Genomic DNA, 23,702 nt, shown 5'->3' with positions numbered 1-23,702 from the left:
CTTTTTTAACTTGATATAATCGGGATTTTTCTTCTTTTCTTTGCCCTGTAGATAAGTTAATTTGTTGTGCATAACTTTCATATTCTCTTGTAACTTGATGATATAATAGGGCGCGAGAGTTTCCTCTTCTTTTTTTTCTAAAAAATAAACACATTAACAAATTAATAATATTTTTAATATAATTATACATATGAATTAATCATTCAATTAGAATAAAGAAAAGAAATAATGTACCATTATTACTGGCGCCTTGTTCCGGCTGCTCCTCGGTGGGTTCTGTGATGGTTGATGGCAAAAAATGTAACCGTTGCAGCATTTTTTTTATTTCTGTATTTTGCATAACAATTTCCTGTATCCGGTTCTGCATGCTTTCTTCGGCAATTAAAACTATATACTTTTCGCTCCGTCCGTCAAATTTTCCTCTGCGAAAATTAATACATATTTATAAAATTATATATGTATAAAAAAGAAGAAACTAAAAATTAAATATTTTTCTAACAGTTTGCTAATAAATAATAATAAATTAACGTGAAAAACGATACAAAGCTACAAGCTACGACTAAATATAATATGTCAATTTTTCTTATATTTACAAAAGTGTCTTTGAGAATACAAATATTAACATTTCGGTCGATTGTTCAATCGTTCTTAATATATATTAAATTAAAAAATTTTTAATAATTTTAATATTTAAAATACATTAAATTCAAAATTTTAACCGCAAAAGATTGTCAACACTTGCGATGTCAATAAGCACAGATAACTTTAAATCTTTGTTATAATGTAACATCACTCCAACAATTGCTAATCTCGCTTTATTTTTATGTCCGAAATTTTTCAAGTAATAGCTTTCTAAAAAAATAAACATTGAATGTTTTGCAGTTAAAACTTTTAACTTTATGCATTTTAAACATCAAAATTGCTGATTCTTTTAATGTAGCGTATATTGATCGAATAACTGACCGAAACGTTTACATTCTTAAAGATAATTTTGTAAATATGAGAAATATTAACACATATTATTTCATTTAAAATCGAAAAAGCTTTATACAATTTATAAATAAAATAATTAAATTTATTACTTACGGTTTATATTTCGGAGTATCGTTCTAAATAAAATCGGCAAGCAAATTTTTCTTAACACAATTTATGATTGTAATCACGTTAAAACAAGAAACTGATTTGTACGTTGAGGCACACACACGGCCTTTATAAATACTGGCCAGGATGAACGTACACAATAACAGAATTGTGTATGTATGTTTGACACAACGCTCTCTGTAAGTGATTCTTTTAATAGTGAGTGTAATTTTTATCTTTTAAATGAAGTGACATTTCTGTCAGTACTTACGTGCAGGCCACATCGGTGTTATATTTTGCTGCAGAAAACGACTTAGTTTAATTAATTAAACGAGTAATTAATTAATTAAACAATTAATAATAATTAATTAATAATAATTAATAAATAATTAATTAATTAAACGAAAAAGTAGGAAATACGTCTTAATTTAATTAATTAAATGACTTGTGCCTGTTTCTACTGATACAGTTTAAAAAGTTAATCCTTAGTAACATTCGGTTATTTTAATTTAATTTGAATATTGGTTTCTACCAATTGTTTGACGACGTTTCATACATTGAACTATATACATATTGGAATGGGCACTGAATCGCTTATTGCGAGCCGAGAGAGAACTATATGTCGTGTATTGACGTCCTTTTTCGTACAGTCAAGTTCGAAACACGTGACGTCGCGGGTTCGGTTGCTGGGAAAATTGGCATGCCTGTACTACGCATGTGTGATAACTTAACCTTCTTGAGAATGTTTAGTTCAATCTAATGTGATCTGATCTAATTTAATTTTTATTGTCTATTAGACACTAATCAGCAGTGATTAGTAAAATTGGTTATTGATTATATTTATCTGTTATTGACAAACATGCCTCGATTGTTTTTACACCCTTCGTCTGGAACAGGAGTTGTTACGCGCTTCCAAAAGGCAATACGGCTGGCTCGTTATGGCTGTACCAACAGACCATTTTATCATATTGTCGTAATAGATGTAAGTCGAGTTGATTTTTTTCGAGAAATCTAGAAGAAAGAGTTATAGATTGTTTAATTTTACATTTTAATAATTTTCATCAAATATAATAAAGCACACATGCAATGTACCACTGTAAAAATATTATATATTTTTTTTATTTTAGAATTTATTGGGATTAGATACTAATTTTAAATTAAAATATGCAAAATTTTGGGAAAAACATGCATACAAATTTACATATAAAGTCTAGAGAGTTAAAATTAAGTTTTATTTTTTTGCAATAAAAATGGTATAAGTAATTGTATCACTTTTATCAATAATTTTTACAAACAAGCAATATATTTCCATACAAAAGAAAATGTAAAATATTTACAACTATTTAGATACTTTATTATTGCCTTACTAACTTATGTTGAATATTATGTTGAATTATGTTGAATACTGCCAAATATCAGAGAAAAATAAAAGGAATGAAGCAGTAGGTATTTAGCCAATAAATTAATTGGTTTGTTCAATTTTTTTAGGTAAAAAAACATCAAAGGGGGTCACCGGTGGAACAAGTTGGCACTTATGATCCTATTCCAAATGCAAACAATGAGAAACTAATATCCTTTAATTATGAAAGAATACAATATTGGATTGCCAAAGGAGCACAAATATCCACACCTATTGCAGAATTACTAGGACTAGCTGGATACTTGCCTGTTCACCCAAGATCATACATGAAAGCATGGAGAAATCGCAGAAAGGAAAAAGCGATTGCAGAAAATGTGTCACAAGAGCAAACAACAGCATCTGAAAGTTAAGATGTATCTTTTGTGTGGCAAACATTTGTGCTTTGTAAATATTTTGCAGTTTATCAATAAAATTATTATATTGTTTAAATAGAGATATTTGAAAAATGTATGTCGTAATGGGTTTTTTTAAGTAAAAAGACAAACATTTTCAAAATTAAACAAAGTGTGAATGTTTGATAAAACCTTTTCATTTTTATAATTTGATTTATATTTGTCATTTTTGCTGAAGTTAATATTAAAACGAATCTTACAATGAGTAAAAAAGTCAATTTTTTATTTCATTCTATGTAGCGCCAAGTTTTATTTCAGTTTTCATATTTCAAGATATATTGCTCCAACAAAATTTAATATAAAAATTTTTGAATTTATTGAATATGACAATTTATGTTCCAATACAATTTTTCAGCTCTGCTTCACAATTGTGTAAGTTCTGTTATTGCAGGAAAGCATTATATCACTGCACTGGACTGTGTTCCTTGTTAAAAAGGGACATCCATAAAGTTGCTAGATTCATCGATAAATCACGCTTGCAAATTGTTACAGAATTATTGCATGTTTCCCTAACACTTTTAAATTTGTTTTAGAATAAATAGCTCTGTCTTTTTAATTAAATTAAAAAAAAAAAACACTCCGTTATGACATGTAAATCGATTTTTGACACAATTTTTGCTATATCTTATTCTACGTCTCGAAATAAATTGTTCAATCAGTTGCTCGACGTATGTTGACAATTATTTAAATATTGCCGTAACAATGTTTTATGTAGATTAGAATACAATGTTTGAAAAAAAAAAATTCCCCAGGTGAGGCTCGAACTCACAACCCCGGCATTGCTCACAAACACTGTCTTATAAGTACCGTGCGCTAACCGATTGCGCCACTGGGGATTTGTGTTTTCGCTTTTCTTATTACAGTAGAACCTATAATGTATGATATACACACACACATGCGAGCGCATGTGTAACATTTTTTTTTATTTTTGAAATACAAAATTTATATCTTAACTTTTAAGCTAAAAATTTTTTAAACTTCTTGAAAAAGAATTTTCATATAAAATCTATTTCTCGAATATCTACTTTTTATATTGAGTTTGCAATTTAAAATTTCTAATTTCTTACTACAGACTTGAATTTAGTGTCTTCGGAAAAAGCTCAAATATACAATCTTTATATAAATTTAATTATTTCTTCATAAAAATTGTTTTGTAATAATACATAGTAATAAAATTTTTATTTCTTGATAGTTAAAGTTAATTGTGAATATTAAAAAATCAATATAAAATTTATTTAATTATATAAAGCTGTTTAAAAAACGAAATAAAGTTAAGAAATCTAAATTGATTCTTCTTTCATTAGAGAATATAGATTAGAAAATAAATTAATTCCTTAATTGTCAAGTTTCTTCTAATAACACATTTATATGAAAGGGTAAGAGTCTTCTGCATTTTAATTCATATAAAAACATATAAAATATTTATTGTAATATTCACACTTAAAAATTTCGTATTTACTTAAATTCTACATAAATTAATTGCTATATTGATATTCTTATAAATATTTAATACAAAAAATTATTTTTACAATGTACCTTTTGTGCTTTTAGCATAAGTATCAACGGCTGTGCATAGTTTATCCCACAGTTTTATAAGACTGTTTTTTGTGAAGGTAATTTCGCAAAAGTCTTTCAATAAAGAAGAATTCTGTTCAGAAAATTCTATTCCTAAATTAATAATTAAATATTATACTTTACTACTCCAGTCTTCTGTATATTTAATACATATAATTAATTTATTTACCTATATTCGTAGGATTTACCGTGAAATAGTGTTCAATCTGCCACGTTAGTTCTAAGAATTTTAGCATCCAATGAAATATCACATAGTTTTTCTTTGTATCCACAGGTGAATGTACATGCACTAGCATTCCTCCATCATCCTCATTATGCTCAATGCTTGCATATCTCTTCGATTCTAAACTATGTAGAATTTTAGATCTAAGAATATTATTTTCATTATAACCAGAAAGTGCTGAAAAGAAAAGTAGCTTATTATTATATCTTACACGTAACATAAAATTATTGTAATATTGTATAAATGTTCACCAGACATAAGAACAGAAAAGTTCTTCCTATTTGTAATCTGTTGACACCAGGGAGATATTTCAAGCATGTAACAATTGTTGATATCAGTGAAATAACACATTATATTGTCAATCTTGAAATTACTGGTATTCTGAAAAAGAAGACAAAGGTTAATTGTAGATCTTTGAATTTTACAATCTATTCTAAATAGAGTATATTTCATTATTATTAACTATATCATACATATTTTGTTTCTTTCATTATTTATATGATAATAAAATTTGTAAAGCTTTTTCAATAAAAGAATTTAATCCTATACCTTGAAATCTACTTTCAATTCCAAGTTGAAAGTGATTGTTCTCGTTACCACTGTAGCTTTATACATATAAATATTATCGTGAAGCCAGTCTTTACTGACATCCTCAAATGTTATTCCAGTTATGTGGCTTGCAGTTTTGCATTGCCTAACCTTAGAGTTGCTGGATAATTCCGTTGATGATTCTTGATTCTCATCATCAGAAGGTAGCGTACTACAATCATACAAAAAATAAAATAATAAAATCGCAGAATTGAAGAATTTACACATGAAAATTAATTAACAATCACATAATTACACAGTGAAATTACTAGAAGACTGATGCCTGTTTTCCTCATGACGCTTCAACGAATCCTTCAACTGATTCACCTTTTCTAAGAGTTCCTTCTTCAGTTGCCGCAATCGATTTATCTCCTCGTTTTCCATGCTGCAATCTCACTTATAACAAAATATTATTTTTCTGCTTATTTCTATTCTTGAATATTGTTATAAATTTGCACAAAACCCGACATCAATCACACCTGTCATTTATATTCTATTATATGTTCACAGATGTTTTCCATTTTATATCTTTGCGTTAAAAACTTTGAAATAGATTGCATTCGGGAAAATTGAATTAAAAACAGATAGCAACTTAGTTTTAACCATAAACGCTCAAAATCTAGTACAGAAATGGCAGAGAACTGCTGTACTGACGATGAATATCGCTGCACCTCGACGAAGAACAGCACCATCTGCCATCGCTTTTGCTAGCAAGAACACTTCAGTGTAGATACACTTCTTGCAATAGTACAAAAGTGCAGCGACAAAGAACAAACCTTAGTATAAACAAGAAAGGTTAACTGAACACAACACAACGGAAAATTGAGGGCATACTTTGTGTACATTAATAAATTCAATAGAGTTCTTCATAAGATTCAAATATTTAAAAAAAAAATGATAAGTTATAAAATATTTTACAAGTTTTTTAATATGTCCAAAAAGAATAGGTGGTCCCATGGTGTAATGGTTAGCACTCTGGACTTTGAATCCAGCGATCCGAGTTCAAATCTCGGTGGGACCTAAAAGTATCTGCTTTATTTTTGCCTATGCAAATTTATATTTTTGCAGAGATAAAATAAACGTACGTATAAAATGCAAAAATTTATGCTTGTAACATAAACGAGAGGATTTGATTGAGCTATTAACTTGGACCAATGCGTAAAGATCAATGTATAATTTTGTGAACAGATATTCATACATTTAAACTTATATACAAGAAATATATGATTATTCAACAATAAATCAACGGTCACTTATATACGAAATCGTCTATAAGAACCTGTAATCTGTACGTACAGAATCTATTGGTCATAAGATAAACTTACTCGGCCGCATTACTAGCTATTTGGTAAAGAATCCATTAGTTCAGCGTTAACTAAAATTCTACATTTGCTATTTCAAATACGTATGGCATCATTGTTACATACTAGTATCGTTGCATAAGCTTATGAAACTACCGATGCGTGCTGATTTCCCTCCGGGAACAATTCGAACAAGAAAATCTATAGTAGCATCTCTTCAACCTCTTCCGTGTTAAGAAATGAAAATGCATTATTATCCAAAATAATAATTATCAAATAATCATACACACGCTACTAACACTTAAGGAGTTAAAGCTTCTGCCTGTCACATTAAATTACGGTGCCAGAAATGGGAAATCTTTTTGTGGATACTGAAATAAATTAGTTTGCATACACAATTTATGCTCCATTATTAAATTAATAAAATATGCTGAAAACTCTTTCCAATACAGTATTCTACTTTAAATGAATATAAAGTATTTAAAAATTGGTCAACAAAATACTTCAAACAAAAGCTATAAGATTTGAAGAAAAAAAAAAAAAATAATATTTATCTGATTTTCATGCAAAATGTTTCAAGTAACAAAAAAAAATTCAATCACATATGATTTTGAAAATACCTCATCAACTACAAGAAAAGATTTGAATACTTGTTTAAAAATTTCAACACACATCCACACATGCTACACACAGCATACACGCACACATATATACACACACATATACAGTAGCAAAGATGTAAAAGAATGTCTAAGTATTATATTATGATTAACTCTTTGCGGTTCAAATTATTTTTGATGAATAAACTAATATTAAATATTTCATTTTTATTTCAACGCTATCACAAAATAAATGTAACAATCCATTCTTATTATATAGAAAATGTTATGAAAGTTAGAAAAACGTAATTTGCTAATTGCAATCATATATTATTTAAATTATTCAAAGAAGTATGCGCAGGATCATCGAATCGACTTTGACGTAGGACCGCGAAGAGTCAAAAGTATATTTCCCACAGAACACACTAGCGGTGAAATGATTTAATTAGTGATCATTGCTGCTATTAATACGGCCGATCATCTTCACTAAAACACAATGGATTCTCTTTGTTTGCTGTGACTTCTCGTCATTCGTTCATCGAAAGTAGTCGACGATCTTAAAATCCGCAGTGGAATCACGACACGCTAACAATAAGATTTGCTTCCCCGCGCTTCCGCGTCGTTACATATGAAATTATTTACTTACGATATATGATATATGTGCAAGTTATCTGTGTATATCATGCACGGTAGTCATCGATCTAAGGAAATGAGAAGTTTGCGATTATGCATTTATATATCACGTATCGTTTTTATCATCTTGACCATATGTAGAGATAATTACAGATTTTTTTTTTTTCTTAGATTAATATGTATAGTATCTAGCGGCACGACGTCGCTGTACATCGTAGAACTGAATGATATATGCGACAAATGGAAATATATTTCCGGTATATTCGGTTAATGGACCGATAAAAATGTTTTTTTTTTTTTACTTGTTATATGTGTAAACTGAACGATAAATCTTTTGAAGGCATCGTACATTTATTTCGGTGAAACCTTTGTAAGGATTATCTATAGTACATACACATACTCATGTACACGCATACAGGCTGAAATATCGTAAAGTCGAAATTAGATCAAATTACACAACAAATGCGAATCGATCCGAATGGAGACAGGTAATATGCCGATAAATACACTGACCTGCAAAATTAGACATATTTTGGTTTTGTCTAGGAAAAAGAGTGAATTTTTCATAGTTCATGCATTCGAATCCAGCATTAAAAAGTACGTGTTATATGAGAATTTTTAGGAAACCAGAGAAAAGTATATTAAAAATGACGATATTAGTTATCGTTTCTTAAATTAATCATAAATAAACCGGTCCTTAAAAACTTTTTTAAAATTAATATTTTATTAAAATCAAATTATAACAAATAGTACAGAAAAGTAAAAGGAGAGGAAAGGCCATAATATTTGAGAAAGAGGTGAAAAGAGAGTAGGTGAGATAAAGTGGAATGGCAGCGTATATGGAAGAATTAGATTAGAACAGGAAGTAAGATGGATCGCTAGCGTGTAAATTAAATATCGAAGTCAGTTTGTAAAATAGTCTACAGATAAATGGAGATGTAGGCAAGCGAAGATCACTGTGACTTTGAAAAAAAAAATTATTAACAAATAAATACACACATACATACTGCAGCGCAGGTGAAAGTAAAAAAAAAATTTCTTGCGAATCAATACTGATATAAAAAAAATTGCTATTTTTAATACAATACTTGTTTCCTTGGATTCGCCCAAAATTTTGATGCAATACATACTTTTTTTTTATGCTGGATTCGGATTTAGCGCGCGTGAAAAACCTACGGAAAACCACCCTTCCTTTCCCGAACCGTAGACCCATGCAGGGCAGTGATATTGATACAAGTTCTGTTTTGCACCGGTATTATATTATTGATATCTTACGGTAGCATACGTCTTCGCACACAGTGTGTGTGCACTGTCTTATAAAACTAAACAATTGTACGACGTGATAAACTTACATAACGAGAATTCTATCGCGTTTTAATGTATCGTTTTTAATCGTAATATATACATCATATGAAATATAACATTGTTATCGAAAATTATACGATAATTACAACGTAGTCAAGATAGACATGATTCCTCGTATTTGGTTTTCTTTTTTTCAAGTTCTATTAAATGTATAGAGCCCTTCTCGTCAAGCGTAGACACGCTCCGTCTCTCTCTCTCTCTCTCTTTCTCTCTCTCTCTGAACACCATAATTCTTTGGAACGTTCTAAAACCGAAGGCTTTTGAATTAGACGGCATTGTCGCGGACATCGTATTTTCACTTGTGTGTGGACAATGTGTGCTTATTTTTTTTTCTTTTTTTTCTCATTACACAAAAAAAAAAAAACTATCAACAGCTGATGAAAGTGACATAGATTTGCCTCTTCTTGACGAGTGACTGAGCGATCAGTGACTATCGATTGAAATCTCATAATATCCTTTTCGATTATATAGGCGTTTACATATTGATAACGATGCATTTAATGATATTGCATTACCGTGCTTTTTAATCGAATAACTTTTACAACATGAACGTCTTATATATTATGTTTTTATATTATGCTTTATTATCATTCGTATATATTTATAGTCGTAACTTAAAGCGGTCGCACATAACGCACTCACCAGCAGCATTTTTTCAAGTGGCAAACGTCAAACAAAACACATAACGTAAACATAGATATTATCGCTGCTTGCGAGAAATAGCAAAACGAAAAAAAAAAAATATATATATTTTAAAAGAAAATAAATCGACTAATTTTGCGTACTTTTGAAAAAAATATGAAACTCTTTAACAAGAATCCAAAAGGCAAACATATAAACGCGATAAAAATTCAACGAATATTTATTATAAAATCTAATAGAAATGTTCTTAATAAATGTCCTTAGTTGCTTTTCTACGTGATCATGTCAAGGTGTTGTCTCGCTTAAACGTTTTGTATGCCGACTTCGACTCTTTCGCAGTGACTTTATTTTTCGTTTTCTAAACTTTCTTTTAAATTTAGAATCTTCTCAGACCTTTCTCCCAAAAAACAAGAAATTAATATTTCGATAAAAATAAACTTCCCATGAAATTCTCAGCATCATCGCTGCTGCGAAGTTCGGTCTTCCGTTATCATGCAGTAAACAGTGTTTAGCATCTCTCGTTGCTAGTTTTGAAATGCACGATCGAGTTTTTTCAGTGCTTCGCAATGTGACACACGCGCAAAACATTTGACCAGCGAAAAACTTAACAAATAAGTGGAAAAATAAAGTCGTTGCGCTGAACACGGAGGCGAAAAGTGTCATCGACGTGCAGAAATTCGAGCGAAACAAAATGCCTCGACGCAGCAATAACGTGGAAAAAAAACAACCAACTGTACATAATAAGATTATCTCTACTCGATTTCGTAACAAATATATTTTTTTCCATTTTCATTGTGTTTGCATCTTCACTTTCTGGACCAACCCGCATTTTAACCGAAAGCACTGTCCGTACTGACGTCCGTAATAACTTTTCTTTTTTTTTGTTTTTTGTTTTTTTGAAGGGAGTACTCTTATATCTGTATCCGACATTATTGTCAATCTGATAACTTGCATCTACGCTTTCGCTTCTACATGTGATGCTAATGCGTGACAGCGCAAGAAGCTTTTACACAATACCATTACTTACAAGATGCGCAAGGACTTGTCATGCAACTTAACGAGTTTACGTTGATACCAATGTGAAAGAAACAGCAGTATCGACCGTTCGAAGCTCTCAAACGTTTCCCATTTTCCCTTGCTTGCTCAGTTCGAGGGCGAGCGCTAGCTCGGCGTCCTCCCGTTCCTTACGCTTCAGTCTCTCCTCCTCCGCTCTTATACTCTGCCTCTCCGCCCAGGCTAGCTGCTCCTCCTCCGACAGATTAGCCACGCTGTTGCCGTTCCAGATCTTGCCGAAATCGTTCGCGAGCTTCCCGTCGTTACGGATATTCGATTTTGCGGTGTGCACTGCGTTCGATTCATGCCTCGCCACGGTCTTCGCGTTCTTCGTCGAAAACGCTTCGTCGAGATCGACGGTTTTCGTCTTCACGTTGGCGAACGCCCGGGAAAAGTCGATCTCGTTGCTTCTGACATTTCTGTTATCAGCGGAGAACGCTTTTCCAAAATCAACGTCGAACTTGTTGTTGTTATTGTTATTGTTGTTGTTCGCGCTGTTCTTCTCGAGCTTCGTTTTGGCGAGCGGAAAGGTGTTGACGAAATCGCTGTCGAAGGCCTTGGCCGAAACGTTGTTCTTATCCGAGAATGCGGAAATCGTACCGAAGCTGAACGGGTCCGTCGTCGTCTTCTCCGTCCCGCCGCCGCTGTCGCCGCTCTTGTTCGCGTTCGAGTCCTCCGTCTCGTCGGCGAATGGGTCCGCTATATTGAACGGGTCTTCGTAACGATAGTCCCGGAACGGGTCCTCCGTAAAGTCCGACAGCTTCGGCTGCGTCGGCGCTACATGGGCTCTACTTGTCGGTCTCGCTGGAGCCGTTCGATTGGGCGTCGGCTCGGTCGGCTGAAGCAGGTTTTTGTCACTGGTCAAGTTTTGTTTTACTGAAACGGTACAGGAGAAATAACGCGGATACCGTCGACTGTCGTCTGGCTCTTGCTGGCTGGTTTTAGGCTGCTACTATTCGTCACTACGCCGGAAAGCTATGAAAGTGCTGTGATTTTGAGCGCAGCATTCGAGTCGCGTGTTGCGCAAGAGGCTGTTAGCAATGCGAGAGACTTTTTCGCTGGTTTATCAATTGAGAATTTATTGATTGTACAATAATAGCTAAACGTGGTTGCAATTTGAAATATATTTCTTATTTCATATTTAAGATTACAGAGAGAGTTACAAACTAATATTAATATTTAATGCATTTTATTGAAGATATATCTCAAATATTTGTAATTAATGTATATTTTCTTTAATAGATGATAACAAAAAATAGAAAACTTTTATAGACGCAACGTTTTTTGAAATCAATTGTAAGAAACGATATAATGAACAATTGCTAAATCATGAATGCCAGAATAAATTGCAATAATGTAACTTTTTGCATAATTAAAATCGATTTTGTTTGATCTTAATATGAAAAAGTAAGAAGTACATTGTTTTTAAATTTAAACGTGTTTTGATTGTATAAACAATACATCCTTAACGCGACTCGAATGGCTTGCATATAAACTAAGATCAATAAGAAATAAATTAATAACGCAAAATAAACTTGAAAAATATCCTAGAAAAAAAGGCAATGAACAAATTAATCTGCGGACAGCATGCTCCAGAAGGCAGCTCAATGACAGGCAAATTCAAAATCGTGCAGCTTCTACCTAAATATAAAACATAAGATAAAATGTATAGTACGTTGATAAATGTGTACAAGAAAATTAATTCGCAACATTAAAAAATTGCATTTATCGATGCTCAATTGCGCTATGATATTAATATTGACTGCAGTCGTTATTATTTTCACCGTTCAGTTGCGTTTACAAATTTGTCCATGTAAAGAAATTCAAATTTTGCTCAAAACGTACAAAGTTACAGAAATCTTATGTGAAGACTCCTTCACTTATTAAAAATATTTTTGTTAAAATTAGCACAAACGCTGAATATATTTCAAGAACAAATATTGTGTATGTATATACAAATAGTTAATTAAAAATCATCAAAAATTTTCACTTTTGAACGCACTTTCTTGATCTAGGAATATAATGGAATACTATTGTGAACGTTTATGTTGGATAATTTGTGATACACTATTCTTTAATATTTTTATAATCAAGTTATCCCTATCGAAAGTGCATATTTTTATATCATATCGCTTTATAGCTATCTTATAATAAAGAATTATGTCCTTGTTTCATTGGTTGCACCGTTTAATTTTCCACTGTTTAATTTTCTGTTCTGAATCAGTTGGTCGTTTAAATTATGTCAAGTTTAAAGCGTCAATCGATAAAACTGTCCAAAATAGATTCACATCAGACGTATTTTTTTATGGAATTCCTTCAATTGATTATATAACACATTATCGAAATACTAAACATAAATAATAAAATTCTAAAAATAATAAAATTCAAATAAAAATGCTTTACAAAAAGAAAATGCCATGTGCTGTAAAATAATTATTCAGAACAGTATGTTCGATTAAAAAAAATAGTATAAAAAAAAGAAATTGTGCGAAATCTCTGCTCGGGGGGGGGGGGGGGGAGCGATAAACGCTATCGTATACATACCTTGGAATCGAAATTAGCGAAATCAGCAAATCCGGAAGATGTAAAACTATTATTATTATCGATGGTCGCTTGAGAGCCAAACGGATCCGAGTTTGCGTTCGTAAACGGATCCGGAGTAGGCGAGGGCGTCGGCGGAGCCGGTGCTGCTCTCAGTGGACCTGTAGGACCTGTAGGACCTTGACTCGGTCGCGGCGGAGCCGGTCGTGGCGGTGGTTGTTTCGCCTTCTTCGGCGGAAGAGCAGGACTAGGACTCTCGGGACGTGGCGGAGCGTGAAGATTCGCGAAGGGATCGTCCCCGAACGGATCCTTCGTGTTCTTAACAAAGCAAATATCGTATTAGCGTTTTGTTTACTCTTATCTTGGGAGAAAAATTCCCCAATTTTCTAGTTTATATCCGAGTTTTCATAGAAAACTTTGAAAAATAAAAAATAAACTTCATTCGTGCTTCAAAAATGCTGAAATAAGTCGAAAGTTAATTCTACTTTCTCCTTTCAGACCGCTCGTAAAATAAAAAAAGAATCTTAAGACAGATAATTTTACTAAAAATAGAATGATCTTGATTCTTTCAGACAAAAAAAATTTGGTGAAATTTTAGGTTTTCCGGATTCTCCAATTAGACACTGTATTAATGTCTCGATAACGCAGAAGAGCCCTATTGCCACTTGTGCTGTGATTTTTGTCACACGCTTTAAAGAGCTCGTTTGTAAATGGTAAAATTTTTACGTACCGATGTTGCAGTCGTAAGATTTTTGTTCTCAGCTTGTTTCCCGTTACCGAACGGGTCGAAAGGATCTTGCTTCACTGTTGCACCGGCGTTGTCAAATGCAGTGAAAGGATCTGCTGCGAAGCTACCCTGTGTTCATTATTTTATTCGTTAATAATCATGTTTACTGGATGAGAAATTGGAAAAAATGTTAAGCGAGTATATCAATTGAAGAGCACTCACATTAGACATTTGTGTGGAGAATGCGCTTCCGAACGGATCGGACGTCGGTGAGCTAAATGCTTCTTTGGCTTTACTCGTTGCAAAAGGATCTTGTTCTCCAAATCCATCCATGACAGCTGCGCCGGAAGTGTCAGCTTGTGTCTCCTGTGCTTCGTCTGTATTCTTCGTTGTTTCATACCTATTTATTTCGCATATTTGCAAAATTACTATTATCATATGTAAAGATTTTTTTCTTCAAAAGAAAATTCCGAGAAAGAAAAAACAAAAAAAACGCACAACTACCAAGGTAGATTGCGCTCTTAAGCGGAAACGTAATACGTACTCTAAATCTTCAATTTCGGGCGCAAATCGTAGACTAGTATCAGGTACAAGATTGACATCGCCCGCGGCGAGCGCGGAATCGTAAAGCGCGATAGCGTCGCTCATTTGTCGCTGTTGTTCCTGCAGATGAGTGATCTTCGCTTTTGCCTGGGAGATCTCCAACTGAGTGTCCTGCAATTTTTTCGTCAGCTCGTTCAATTGATCCCTGTTTTTATTCTGCTGCTGCTCCAGCTGCTGCTCTTCCTGCCGCAACCCCTCGAGTTCCTGTCTTTTCAGGCTCAGCTCCTCCTCCTGACCGCGCAACACCGACTCCTGTTCCTCGGCTTGCTGGCGCAGTTTGTCAACCTTAGAAAAACAAAATTTATTCCCGGTGAAAAATCCTTTTCTCGCTGTAAATTATTATAATAATAAGATTGATGTATATTTAATCGATACTTTTTCATCATTTATGTTACACTTTTATGATGGAGATCGTTGAAACGTGAAAATGCGTGTTAATGTTATGTTATTTAATTCCAATGTAGTTTCGTATAATAAAAGAAGGGAAAAAAGGAAAGAGAAAAGAGAGATAAAAGGAGAGGTGTATATGTAATTATGTAAAACGATTCAATCATGCCAGCGAAGCACTAATAATGCATTAGCGTTATTTGTGTCCACGTTTTGCACTATAAAAATACAACTTTGTATGTGGTAGAGCTTTTTGTATATTTCGAAAAATATATATACAGGGTATCCTATTTTTAATGAGAACTTGAAATATCTTGAAACTGGAAAGAGCTACAAAAGAATATTTCAGACAAAAATTGTAAGATTTTTAAACGAAAAAAGGGATAATATCAGTTTAATAATCTTGGGTTGATCACACAAGATCAATTTGAATTATACACAAAAACTCCCAAATCTTATAGATTTTTGTAATATCATATTTTAATAATATAATGCAAAATTTCGGAAAGATGAAAAAAGATTTAATTATGTCGTCTTGGCGTAAGCTATTTCTTATTAAAAATGGAACTCCCTGCATGATATATAATGTAAAGAAAGTTACACAAAAAAAGAAAAAAAATGTATATCCGAATAGGTTTATTTTCTACCGCGACAGACCACATATCCGACATAAGTTTAATGTGCAAAAACAGTGTTGCTCCACCGTAAGCGATACTGTGATTCTTTTATGTACCTTCTTTAGTTCCTCCTGAATCTTCTCTTCGACTTCACTCAAATCTTTATCTACCTCAGCCTTCTACAAGCCAAACATAATAAAACAAAATAATGAAAAAAAATCAAAAAACATAGAAAAAATAAATAAAATAAATTAGTAAACTGCGCGCTGCTTCCTATTTCCTTCTCTCTTCGAGATGCACGGCTTCTTATTAATAATGAATGTGTAAAATGCACTTTCGCACTGCTATTATTTCTATTTAGTATGTAAAGCGATAAGCTCGATCCACGAGTTGAAGTGATGAGTAAAGAAACAGTACAAAAGAAATCGAATTAACCCTTTGAAGGGCACGTTTTTACCATTTAATCAATTTTCTGTCTTTGCTACTTGTACGTTTCTCGAATCACTAGATACGAATCTAATGTTAGATTAAAAAATTCCAAAGATAATTGCAACATGATAATTTCAAAATTTATATAGTTAAATGTGATTAAAATCGCACTAAAATAAATATGTGCATCAGCAAAATCTAATTACAATTCTGATATGTTTGAAAAATTCAAATCAACAGATTCAATACACGTATACGTTGCGGTAAAAATTAAATAAATAAGAAACAAACTTAAGAACAACAAAAGTTTCGTTTTAAAGCCAAATCATACGTGTGTATCGGTATTCTCAGAAAATAAAGAAAATAAAAATAAACATAATCACTATTTCTGGCTTCTACAGATATTAAGCAGTATGATCTGCGTCACGGTTCATGTCATATCAAAATACGCCGGTATGCGCAAAGTGCAATGTGCTCTCTATCTCTTTATCATCGCTTTTTTTTCGGATTTATCAAATGCGGAAAAAAAATCGTTACATCATTTTACAAGAACGATGACACAAGCAACAACTGTACGCGCCTAGCGTGTAGTTGTGCCACTAAAAAGCAGTGCCGCGCACATTCAGAAGCAAGCCATTGATGAATACGCAATCAAACCTCTGTTTACCTGTGCCTTCAGATCATTTAATCTCTTCTGCGCCTCACCCTTTTGGTTTCCGAGTTGCTTCAAGGTTGCAGCGAGCGTGTCCAGTTCGCTCTGAAGACTCTTGATCTCGCCGTTTTTTATCTTGATGTCGGCTTCCTTCTGCGCTATATCCTGCTCCATGCTTTGCCTTTCGCGCACAAGCTCCGCTATATCCTTACTTATCATATCCAACTCTGGATTCGAATAGCCTGATATGTTATTGTTTTCCTGTAACACGTTCGAAGTGTTAGTATTTAAATAAAATATCCTGTACTTTACTTTAGAGTATCATTTTTATTTTAAATTAGATATTAATTAAAGATAATAGAGATATTAAAAATAAATTTCTCACAAGTTAAGAAATAGATACACTTTTTCACGAAAAATGATTTCTATGAAAAGAATTAAATTGTTGACAATTTAAATGTGATAGATAACTTGAAGTTCAGAATATTTTATATTTCTGCGCTTTATAAGAATAATATTCTCTTAAATTTCAAAGTTTCAATATTAAATTCGACAGATTTTAAAAATCCTTAGAAATCAAATACAAAACTGAAATCATTTTTAAAATATTTATCTCAAGTCATGTTAAACTCAAAAATTTTGACCAAAGATTACAATTTAACGATCCCAGAAACTTTCGGACACCGTGTTTTGTGAAAATCCTATTGATAAAAAATATATATATTTAATATTGCTTAGTTGCACAAATATGCATTGAAAAAACAAATACGAAACGTCGAGATTGATATTTTATTTCCTACTGATCGCTGTAAATAACTTCAAAATGGCTTTGTACAACGTCCATAAAAATGTACGTATTGCCAAAGCAATGCACTCTCAGTTTCACTACGATTAAACTTCTTGCGTAAACTGAAGAATTGCGAAGAGAGGTTTAATAAGACATTTAATGGCGAGCAATGTTAATGGATAAGTAATTCTAACTCGCTTTACTGTTTACAGATAATAAGATGCTTCTGAATGTTGACGACTACGAATATTCGCGAACTAACAAGACCTTGAGGCAACGACATAAACAACGTTGGCTCGATTATTATGAGTGTCTAAGAGAAACATATGTAGACAAACTAGAGAGGACCAATTATCCGAACGCACTCATAGCGCTGGAAGGAACGTCTGTAACGTGCGCAATAAATGAAGAAAATAGTTTTGAAGATTACAATAAAAAAAAAGCGCTTCATAAAGCGAAGATACAAACACGATGAAGAAAAAAATTACAGAGTCGAGTAGAAATGGTTTTCAAGCGTTATTCAAAAAAGTATTGTAATTAATACGTAGAAAAATAACTACATTTATATATTAAAAATGCTTCTGCTCAATTTTATATTTTTTACAACTTCTATCGCGTTTGTATCTTTACTTTCTGGACTGCCCTCGTGACGTCGTGATGAAATATGAATAAATCGATTTGCAGCTTGAAATGTGAAATATGCATTTCGCCGATGGAAATGCACGTAACCGATTTGATAGAGTGGTACTTCAATAGCAGCCATAAAAATGACATTGTCAAAAGCACAGTGCAAAGTACAGATCGCATTCTTAATTCACCGGACAATCAATTCATCATCATGTACAATCTCCAAGTACGATTCTGAAACGCACGCATACATCCTTTCGAACGAAAAAAATCTAGAACTATACCAAAGATTAAAAACGCTCTATCAAACATCCACCGTGTATTATATTCAATCGTGTCGATTGTATTTATTTGTCGCGCGCGCCTTTTTGCTGGAAAACAGCATACGCGACGTTCGGCACGCGTAAAGAATGATTTCCTTTCAGCCGGAGCAGGCGGGAGTGTATTGGTGTGAGATGAAAGACACCGTAGGATCAATTTATTATTTACATATCGATAGCGACTTCGACGCAGTGGACGTTTTACACTCGAACGCGTCGCGAGCAGCGTTGGTCGAGAGTGTGCCGGAGTACGAGCTAGAGATTTACACCACTTGGACAACGTGGAATCCGTGTTCCACGTGCAACGCGGTTGGCATCAGGCTTCGGTACGGATACTGCACCGTATCGTTCAACGAACGTGCATCGACAATGGATGAATCGCGATACACGAGAAGAGAAGGTGAATAGAAGTACGACGCTTGCCTTTCTGTAAGGCAGTCGTGTTGAATCGGAACGGGATTGATAATTATTCAGATCTTTACAATTACAATTTTTTACCGGTATTGTCACGCGACACCGTCTCAAGCTTCTCCTCCAATTAATTTCCAATTTTCAGCCGAAAAAAGTGAATGGAATCAGACGGATGAATCAACGACTCAGACGGCAGCGATAAATGAAAATCTGAGAGGCCGATTGAAGACAACACTGTTGTTATTCAGAAATAGATTGCCGTGCAAGTCCAGACTTATCCCGAAACAGATACGAATGATACCGATTATCAAGGACAGAAAAACCGAAGTTATGAAACGATACTGTAAGGTATTAAACAGCTTGATTATTCGTTGCAGCTATATTGAACGATATAAAATGATATAAGATTGACATTATTTGTGCGAGATAGAAAAAATGCCGGAAAAACATAGTATTCGAAGTGCGCGATGAGAGGGGCAATGTTTTGGAAAGTGCGAACAATAGTGCTGGCATATATTCAATGATTCAAGGAATGCCAGAGCTGCTACCATCGATTGTGCGCAGTGTGCTTTATGAAAAACACGATAAGAAGAGCAAACTTGTTTGTCCAGGGTAAAATTTGCAACATAATTTGTAGGAATATTGCGTTTCAATGACGACAAAAAGCTAAGAGTAGTCTAATGTCGATGTTTCAGAAATCTGAAATCAGATGTCCCAATTATTTGGCGAATTGGTAATAAAGAGATAATTCCATCTCTCATCGAGCATCAATCAAATGGAAGAATTCGTATTAATTCTAAGATGCATATTTTATTCGAATCTCTGAGGTTTGAAGACGCCAATACATACAGGTGAGTCATATTCGTTACAGTTGAATAAAAACAAGTAGAGTTATCTATTGTTTGGGAAAAAAAGAAAAGTTTTCCAATTAATTTTTATGTGCTGAATCCAAACCCAATCTTTACAGTGTGTATCACATCAAAATTTTGAGAAAACCGAAAAAAAATGCTGAAATCGTTATTTTTACATATTTTTCTTTTCTTTAATGTACATTGAAAATGATTTTTATTACTAGTTGCTGGCAAAATAATGAAGTGGCTGGAATAATAAAATTAAATGTCACTGGAGAAATAGAATTCAAGCTGAATCATCATATTCTCATAATCGGCGCCAGTCTCATAATTACTGTACTTCTAATAATATTCTGGAGAGTATTCAAAAGACGAACAAGATATACAACATATCATAGAATTCTGTAATACTGATGTAAAAGAAATAAATTGTTCCTATTTTAAATAAAAACCTGAAATATCTCGGACTTGGAGATACAAAAAAAATATTTCAGACAAAAATTAAAAGATTTGAAGAGAAAAAGAAGACAGAAATATTAGTTCGTTCTTAGATTGATCTCTAAAAATTATGTGAAGGCCAACTTGAACTAATTAAAATAAAACACATATTTTATTGTATATTTTTGTAGCTGATTTTAAAATGGTATGATTAAATCTTTGTTGGTACAAAATTTGAGATACTTGAAACATTCAAGACAATCATGATGTTCTACTTCGAGCAATTTTTGCCTGAAATATTTCTTTTGAAAATTTATATATTGTTATACTAGAAAAAAATATTGAATAAAGTTACCACGACAGTTTCGCCGGCTCTTCGCATAGAGAGTGGTATCATTTCAGGAGTTAAACTCGCCGGAGGATCTATGCCGTTGAGCTTTTGCTTGATAAGCCACATAGCTAGGGCGAATTGTTCCTTATTGAGTTTCCCACTTTGAAAGATATCGCATAAACCCCTAACACATTGAACATCAGTGTTAATCTCACCGTTAACAATTTTTAGGTTAAGACATCTACTATTTAAAGCATTGCTCTTACCATATATGAGCTAATACATGGTGTGGAAGTCCACTTTGTAGGAAGACATCTTTGATCTCCACGCCTGAGACGAATCCATCCCTGTCCAAGTCGGCTTGCAAAAATAATTTCTCCGCGGCTATTTGATCGTCAGCCGAAACCACCCACTGCTGCGGGCTCGGCTGAAAGCGACACAAAAAAGTATGTTACATCTTTTTGGCAAGGCTAAAGTGTAAACGCGTTGCGAGTTGTAAGGTTACAGTTTGAAGGATAAATACTTTTACAGTGTCTAACCCGGTCAAGCTCTTTACAGCCGTCGTCGCGTTTGGTAAGGGTGGAATCGGCGGCGGTTGCGGCGACGCCGCTGTCACCATGCCAACCGGCACGGGAGATGCAGTCTTGGGCATAACGATGTCTTTTCTCTTGCCAGGTGGCATCAGTTCTGGCGGAAGTACACTTGGTATCGCATATTTTTCCAATGCTTTATATACAAGATGCATGGCCTGCGCAACAAGTCAGAATTGTATAGAAAAAGAAATGTAAACCTATACTGGGAAGTATACTCATCGATATTACACTAAAATTATTTTATTTTTTTTTTTAGTTAATACTGCAAGCAGTATATTGTACAAAAATCACTTGGCCAACAATAAAAAGTAACAATTAATCAATACTCACAACTACAAATTCATGCCTATCCAGCATACCGTCCTTGTCCATGTCTGCTAAATCCCAGATCTTTCCGAGAGTATCTAGAGGAAGTTTACTATCCATGAGAACACCCTTCACTTTATTTCCAGATATATATCCATTGGATGGCTGTAAGCTATCGAAGAGCTGATCATATTTTGCTCGTTCTGTAGGATTAATTGACCAGTCTCCATTGTTAATGGACGTTATCACCGGCAGAGCATTCGTAATAGTCTTCTGTGGAATAACTGGGATCTCCCCCTGATATCAGAGATATCACAGGTATTATTTGTTCCGATTACATAGTATTAAGTGTACACAAGTAGACTCACCATTTTTGGCGGTGGCAATTCCAAATTTAAATTAGACATATTGAGATCCTTCCCTGTCTGAGCTAACGCACATAGCTTCAGAGCGACAAACAGTCCGGACTTGTCTAAAAAGCCACGCGATTGCGGATCAGCCATATCCCATATTTTACTTAGAATAACATCGCTCAGCTGGGACTTCTTGAGAAATCTCGCAGCGTCCATCGCCTCAATCCGTCCATATCCCTTTGGATCAACCTGAAAAAACAAAATGTGTATTAGCATGTAACTAAACTATAATGTTAATAATATGCTGATAAATTGTAACTTTAATATTCTTTTATAATGTTTTCCAGCAAGATTACATAGATAAATATTGTATCACAATCAGCTGAACACATTTGACTTTTAATTTTTAACATAGGAACACTATGTTTCTTTCTCATTAGTTTTTTTTTGTTTTATACTATCTTTAATTTACATGTTACTTTTGCTAAAATAATTAATATACATAGTTGTTAGCATTAACATACTATCTATTATAATCATAATTCAATTTGAAAAAATCAACTTTTGTTTTGATACAGCAACAAGTTTCATTGTAGCTTTAATTCCTTAATTAAATTTTAATCTAATCACACAAATTCTCAAAAGCAGAACAAGGATTTGAAAGAGAAAACAGCATTTCAGTTTTTAGTACTATGTAAAATATTAATATAAACATTTTTGAAATTACTGAAATAGAGAGGCATTGAAAATACAAATTTTTGATTCTGTCTCGTGGCAATTTGTGTCAATTTGTGTCAATTTGTTTCACTACAGGAAAGCAATTGTAATGACTGTTTTTTTGCTAGAAAACACCTATTCTTTTCGCAGCTAATAATAATATACCTGGTTATAATAAGCTTCATATATCGCGGTATGGCTTCCAGCCACCTGCAAAAGAATAATACCCATATGTACTCTTGCATTATTTTTATTTGCAACAATAAATAAATAGAATTCTAATAAAGCTGACATAAATGTCTGAGCAATTTGCATCGATAAGAATGCAAGCTACAATCGGCGGAAGCAAGAGGGATGACCGTGACGCTTTATCGACGCCCCAATGAGCTCGCTCAAGCGAACGATAAACCGTCACAAGTCAATTATGCGCACGTTATACATTAACGTGACAATCCAGGCTCTCTTCCGGACGAATAAAAGTGTTTTGTGATGCGCGCAAAACGATACACCGTCATTAAGAAGGAAATGCAAATTCTTTCGAACTAAATTGGCTGAGACCGATTGACGGATGTGTCAGTAATATAGAAATTGGACGGTAACGTAATCGTTTTGCGTGTATCGCGACAAGACTTAATGAGAAAAAGCTCACTTCGACGTACGTGAGCCATATTAAACGTCATTATCTTCGTAAAATCATCGAAATTTCAATGTACCTGCGTAGGTGACGGCAGGGCGGCCATACTTGCGTTAAACACTACTTAACCAATCAGACTTCCAATCGATAACACACGCTTTTAACTATTTTGTTCAGCATCTTACGAATATACTTTTCATTATTGGATATTTCAATGCAAACTGCTGCGATCACTATTTCCTTATTACACTTTGCGACTGACGAGTTGCGCAATGATCAAAGGAAATTGTCGCGAAAATATCTAACAGAATGCCTGTTGAAATTTTGATTGTTGATCCACATTTATCCACGACCACTCACACTGTGAAATCAGCAACAAGAAGATTGCGATACTATTTTCTGATGAGTTGTGGAACGCAGAGAAGATAACTCGGAACATGCGCATCTAGATACTTGTATTTTATGACTCTTATTCAAAAATCCACAACTGTTTTTATTGATTGTTTT

General features: G+C 33.4%; 4 protein-coding genes and 2 non-coding genes across 10 annotated transcripts; 3 read left to right on the top strand and 3 right to left on the bottom strand.

Moving 5' to 3' along the window:
- Positions 1 to 234: 234 nt before the first annotated feature.
- Positions 235 to 5,999, bottom strand: LOC105667972 (uncharacterized). The gene is made up of 7 exons (XM_012360120.2): positions 5,758 to 5,999; positions 5,535 to 5,674; positions 5,240 to 5,450; positions 4,942 to 5,071; positions 4,637 to 4,867; positions 1,087 to 4,560; positions 235 to 422 (listed from the first exon to the last, which is right to left on the bottom strand). Exons 2-6 carry the CDS (start codon positions 5,660 to 5,662, stop codon positions 4,418 to 4,420), a joined length of 843 nt encoding a protein of 280 aa, XP_012215543.1. The 5' UTR covers positions 5,663 to 5,674; positions 5,758 to 5,999; the 3' UTR covers positions 235 to 422; positions 1,087 to 4,417.
- mRpS16 (mitochondrial ribosomal protein S16) lies at positions 1,929 to 2,929 on the top strand. Its single transcript, XM_012360183.2, has 2 exons — positions 1,929 to 2,062; positions 2,569 to 2,929. Exons 1-2 carry the CDS (start codon positions 1,940 to 1,942, stop codon positions 2,848 to 2,850), a joined length of 405 nt encoding a protein of 134 aa, XP_012215606.1. The 5' UTR covers positions 1,929 to 1,939; the 3' UTR covers positions 2,851 to 2,929.
- Positions 3,637 to 3,728, bottom strand: TRNAI-UAU (transfer RNA isoleucine (anticodon UAU)). Its single transcript is given in 2 exon segments — positions 3,637 to 3,672; positions 3,691 to 3,728. It is a non-coding gene; the product is annotated as a tRNA-Ile (tRNA).
- Positions 6,000 to 6,227: 228 nt separating the features above from the next.
- TRNAQ-UUG (transfer RNA glutamine (anticodon UUG)) lies at positions 6,228 to 6,299 on the top strand. Its single transcript has one exon. It is a non-coding gene; the product is annotated as a tRNA-Gln (tRNA).
- A 138-nt stretch (positions 6,300 to 6,437) lies between these two features.
- Positions 6,438 to 23,598, bottom strand: Eps-15 (Epidermal growth factor receptor pathway substrate clone 15). Of its 5 annotated transcripts, none has more exons than XM_012360167.2 (14): positions 23,221 to 23,596; positions 22,727 to 22,771; positions 21,860 to 22,093; positions 21,516 to 21,788; positions 21,116 to 21,340; positions 20,859 to 21,019; positions 20,617 to 20,776; positions 16,843 to 17,088; positions 15,863 to 15,925; positions 14,684 to 15,027; positions 14,362 to 14,539; positions 14,143 to 14,268; positions 13,416 to 13,730; positions 6,438 to 11,709 (listed from the first exon to the last, which is right to left on the bottom strand). In XM_012360167.2, exons 1-14 carry the CDS (start codon positions 23,239 to 23,241, stop codon positions 10,933 to 10,935), a joined length of 3,168 nt encoding a protein of 1,055 aa, XP_012215590.1. In that variant the 5' UTR covers positions 23,242 to 23,596; the 3' UTR covers positions 6,438 to 10,932. The 5 variants fall into 5 exon arrangements, with proteins under 5 accessions (XP_012215590.1, XP_012215588.1, XP_012215591.1 ...); XM_012360165.2 differs by having other exon boundaries at positions 23,275 to 23,596; XM_012360170.2 differs by having other exon boundaries at positions 11,608 to 11,747; positions 23,275 to 23,598.
- Positions 17,614 to 20,918, top strand: LOC105667999 (Ig-like V-type domain-containing protein FAM187A). Its single transcript, XM_067358401.1, has 9 exons — positions 17,614 to 17,756; positions 17,827 to 18,007; positions 18,299 to 18,467; positions 18,667 to 18,961; positions 19,118 to 19,320; positions 19,403 to 19,584; positions 19,668 to 19,823; positions 20,048 to 20,227; positions 20,824 to 20,918. The coding sequence occupies exons 2-9, from the start codon at positions 17,835 to 17,837 to the stop codon at positions 20,870 to 20,872; spliced, it is 1,407 nt and encodes a 468-aa protein (XP_067214502.1). The 5' UTR covers positions 17,614 to 17,756; positions 17,827 to 17,834; the 3' UTR covers positions 20,873 to 20,918.
- Positions 23,599 to 23,702: the final 104 nt, after the last annotated feature.

Source organism: Linepithema humile, chromosome 6 (assembly GCF_040581485.1).
Source record: "Linepithema humile isolate Giens D197 chromosome 6, Lhum_UNIL_v1.0, whole genome shotgun sequence".
NCBI lineage: Eukaryota > Metazoa > Arthropoda > Insecta > Hymenoptera > Formicidae > Linepithema > Linepithema humile.
The sequence above is the reverse complement of the archived record's forward strand: the minus strand, read 5'-3'. Positions and strand labels throughout refer to the sequence as shown.

Excerpts from the sequence above, each read along its gene's own strand:
- mRpS16 (XM_012360183.2), top strand. The coding sequence starts at position 1,940 with ATGCCTCGATTGTTTTTACACCCTTCGTCTGGAACAGGAGTTGTTACG. Across the intron at positions 2,063-2,568 it reads ATCATATTGTCGTAATAGAT|GTAAAAAAACATCAAAGGGG; the intron begins GTAAGTCGAGTT and ends CAATTTTTTTAG.
- Eps-15 (XM_012360165.2), bottom strand. The coding sequence starts at position 23,301 with ATGGCCGCCCTGCCGTCACCTACGCAG. Across the intron at positions 21,341-21,515 it reads ATAGGCATGAATTTGTAGTT|GCCATGCATCTTGTATATAA; the intron begins GTGAGTATTGAT and ends CTTGTTGCGCAG. Across the intron at positions 15,028-15,862 it reads TTCAGGAGGAACTAAAGAAG|GTTGACAAACTGCGCCAGCA; the intron begins GTACATAAAAGA and ends TGTTTTTCTAAG.
- LOC105667999 (XM_067358401.1), top strand. The coding sequence starts at position 17,835 with ATGCTTCTGAATGTTGACGACTACGAATATTCGCGAACTAACAAGACC. Across the intron at positions 19,824-20,047 it reads GAAGACGCCAATACATACAG|TTGCTGGCAAAATAATGAAG; the intron begins GTGAGTCATATT and ends TTTTATTACTAG. Across the intron at positions 20,228-20,823 it reads ACAACATATCATAGAATTCT|GTTAAGACATCTACTATTTA; the intron begins GTAATACTGATG and ends AACAATTTTTAG.
- LOC105667972 (XM_012360120.2), bottom strand. The coding sequence starts at position 5,662 with ATGGAAAACGAGGAGATAAATCGATTGCGGCAACTGAAGAAGGAACTC. Across the intron at positions 5,451-5,534 it reads TCTTCTAGTAATTTCACTGT|TACGCTACCTTCTGATGATG; the intron begins GTAATTATGTGA and ends GTATGATTGTAG. Across the intron at positions 4,561-4,636 it reads GGTAAATCCTACGAATATAG|GAATAGAATTTTCTGAACAG; the intron begins GTAAATAAATTA and ends TTATTAATTTAG.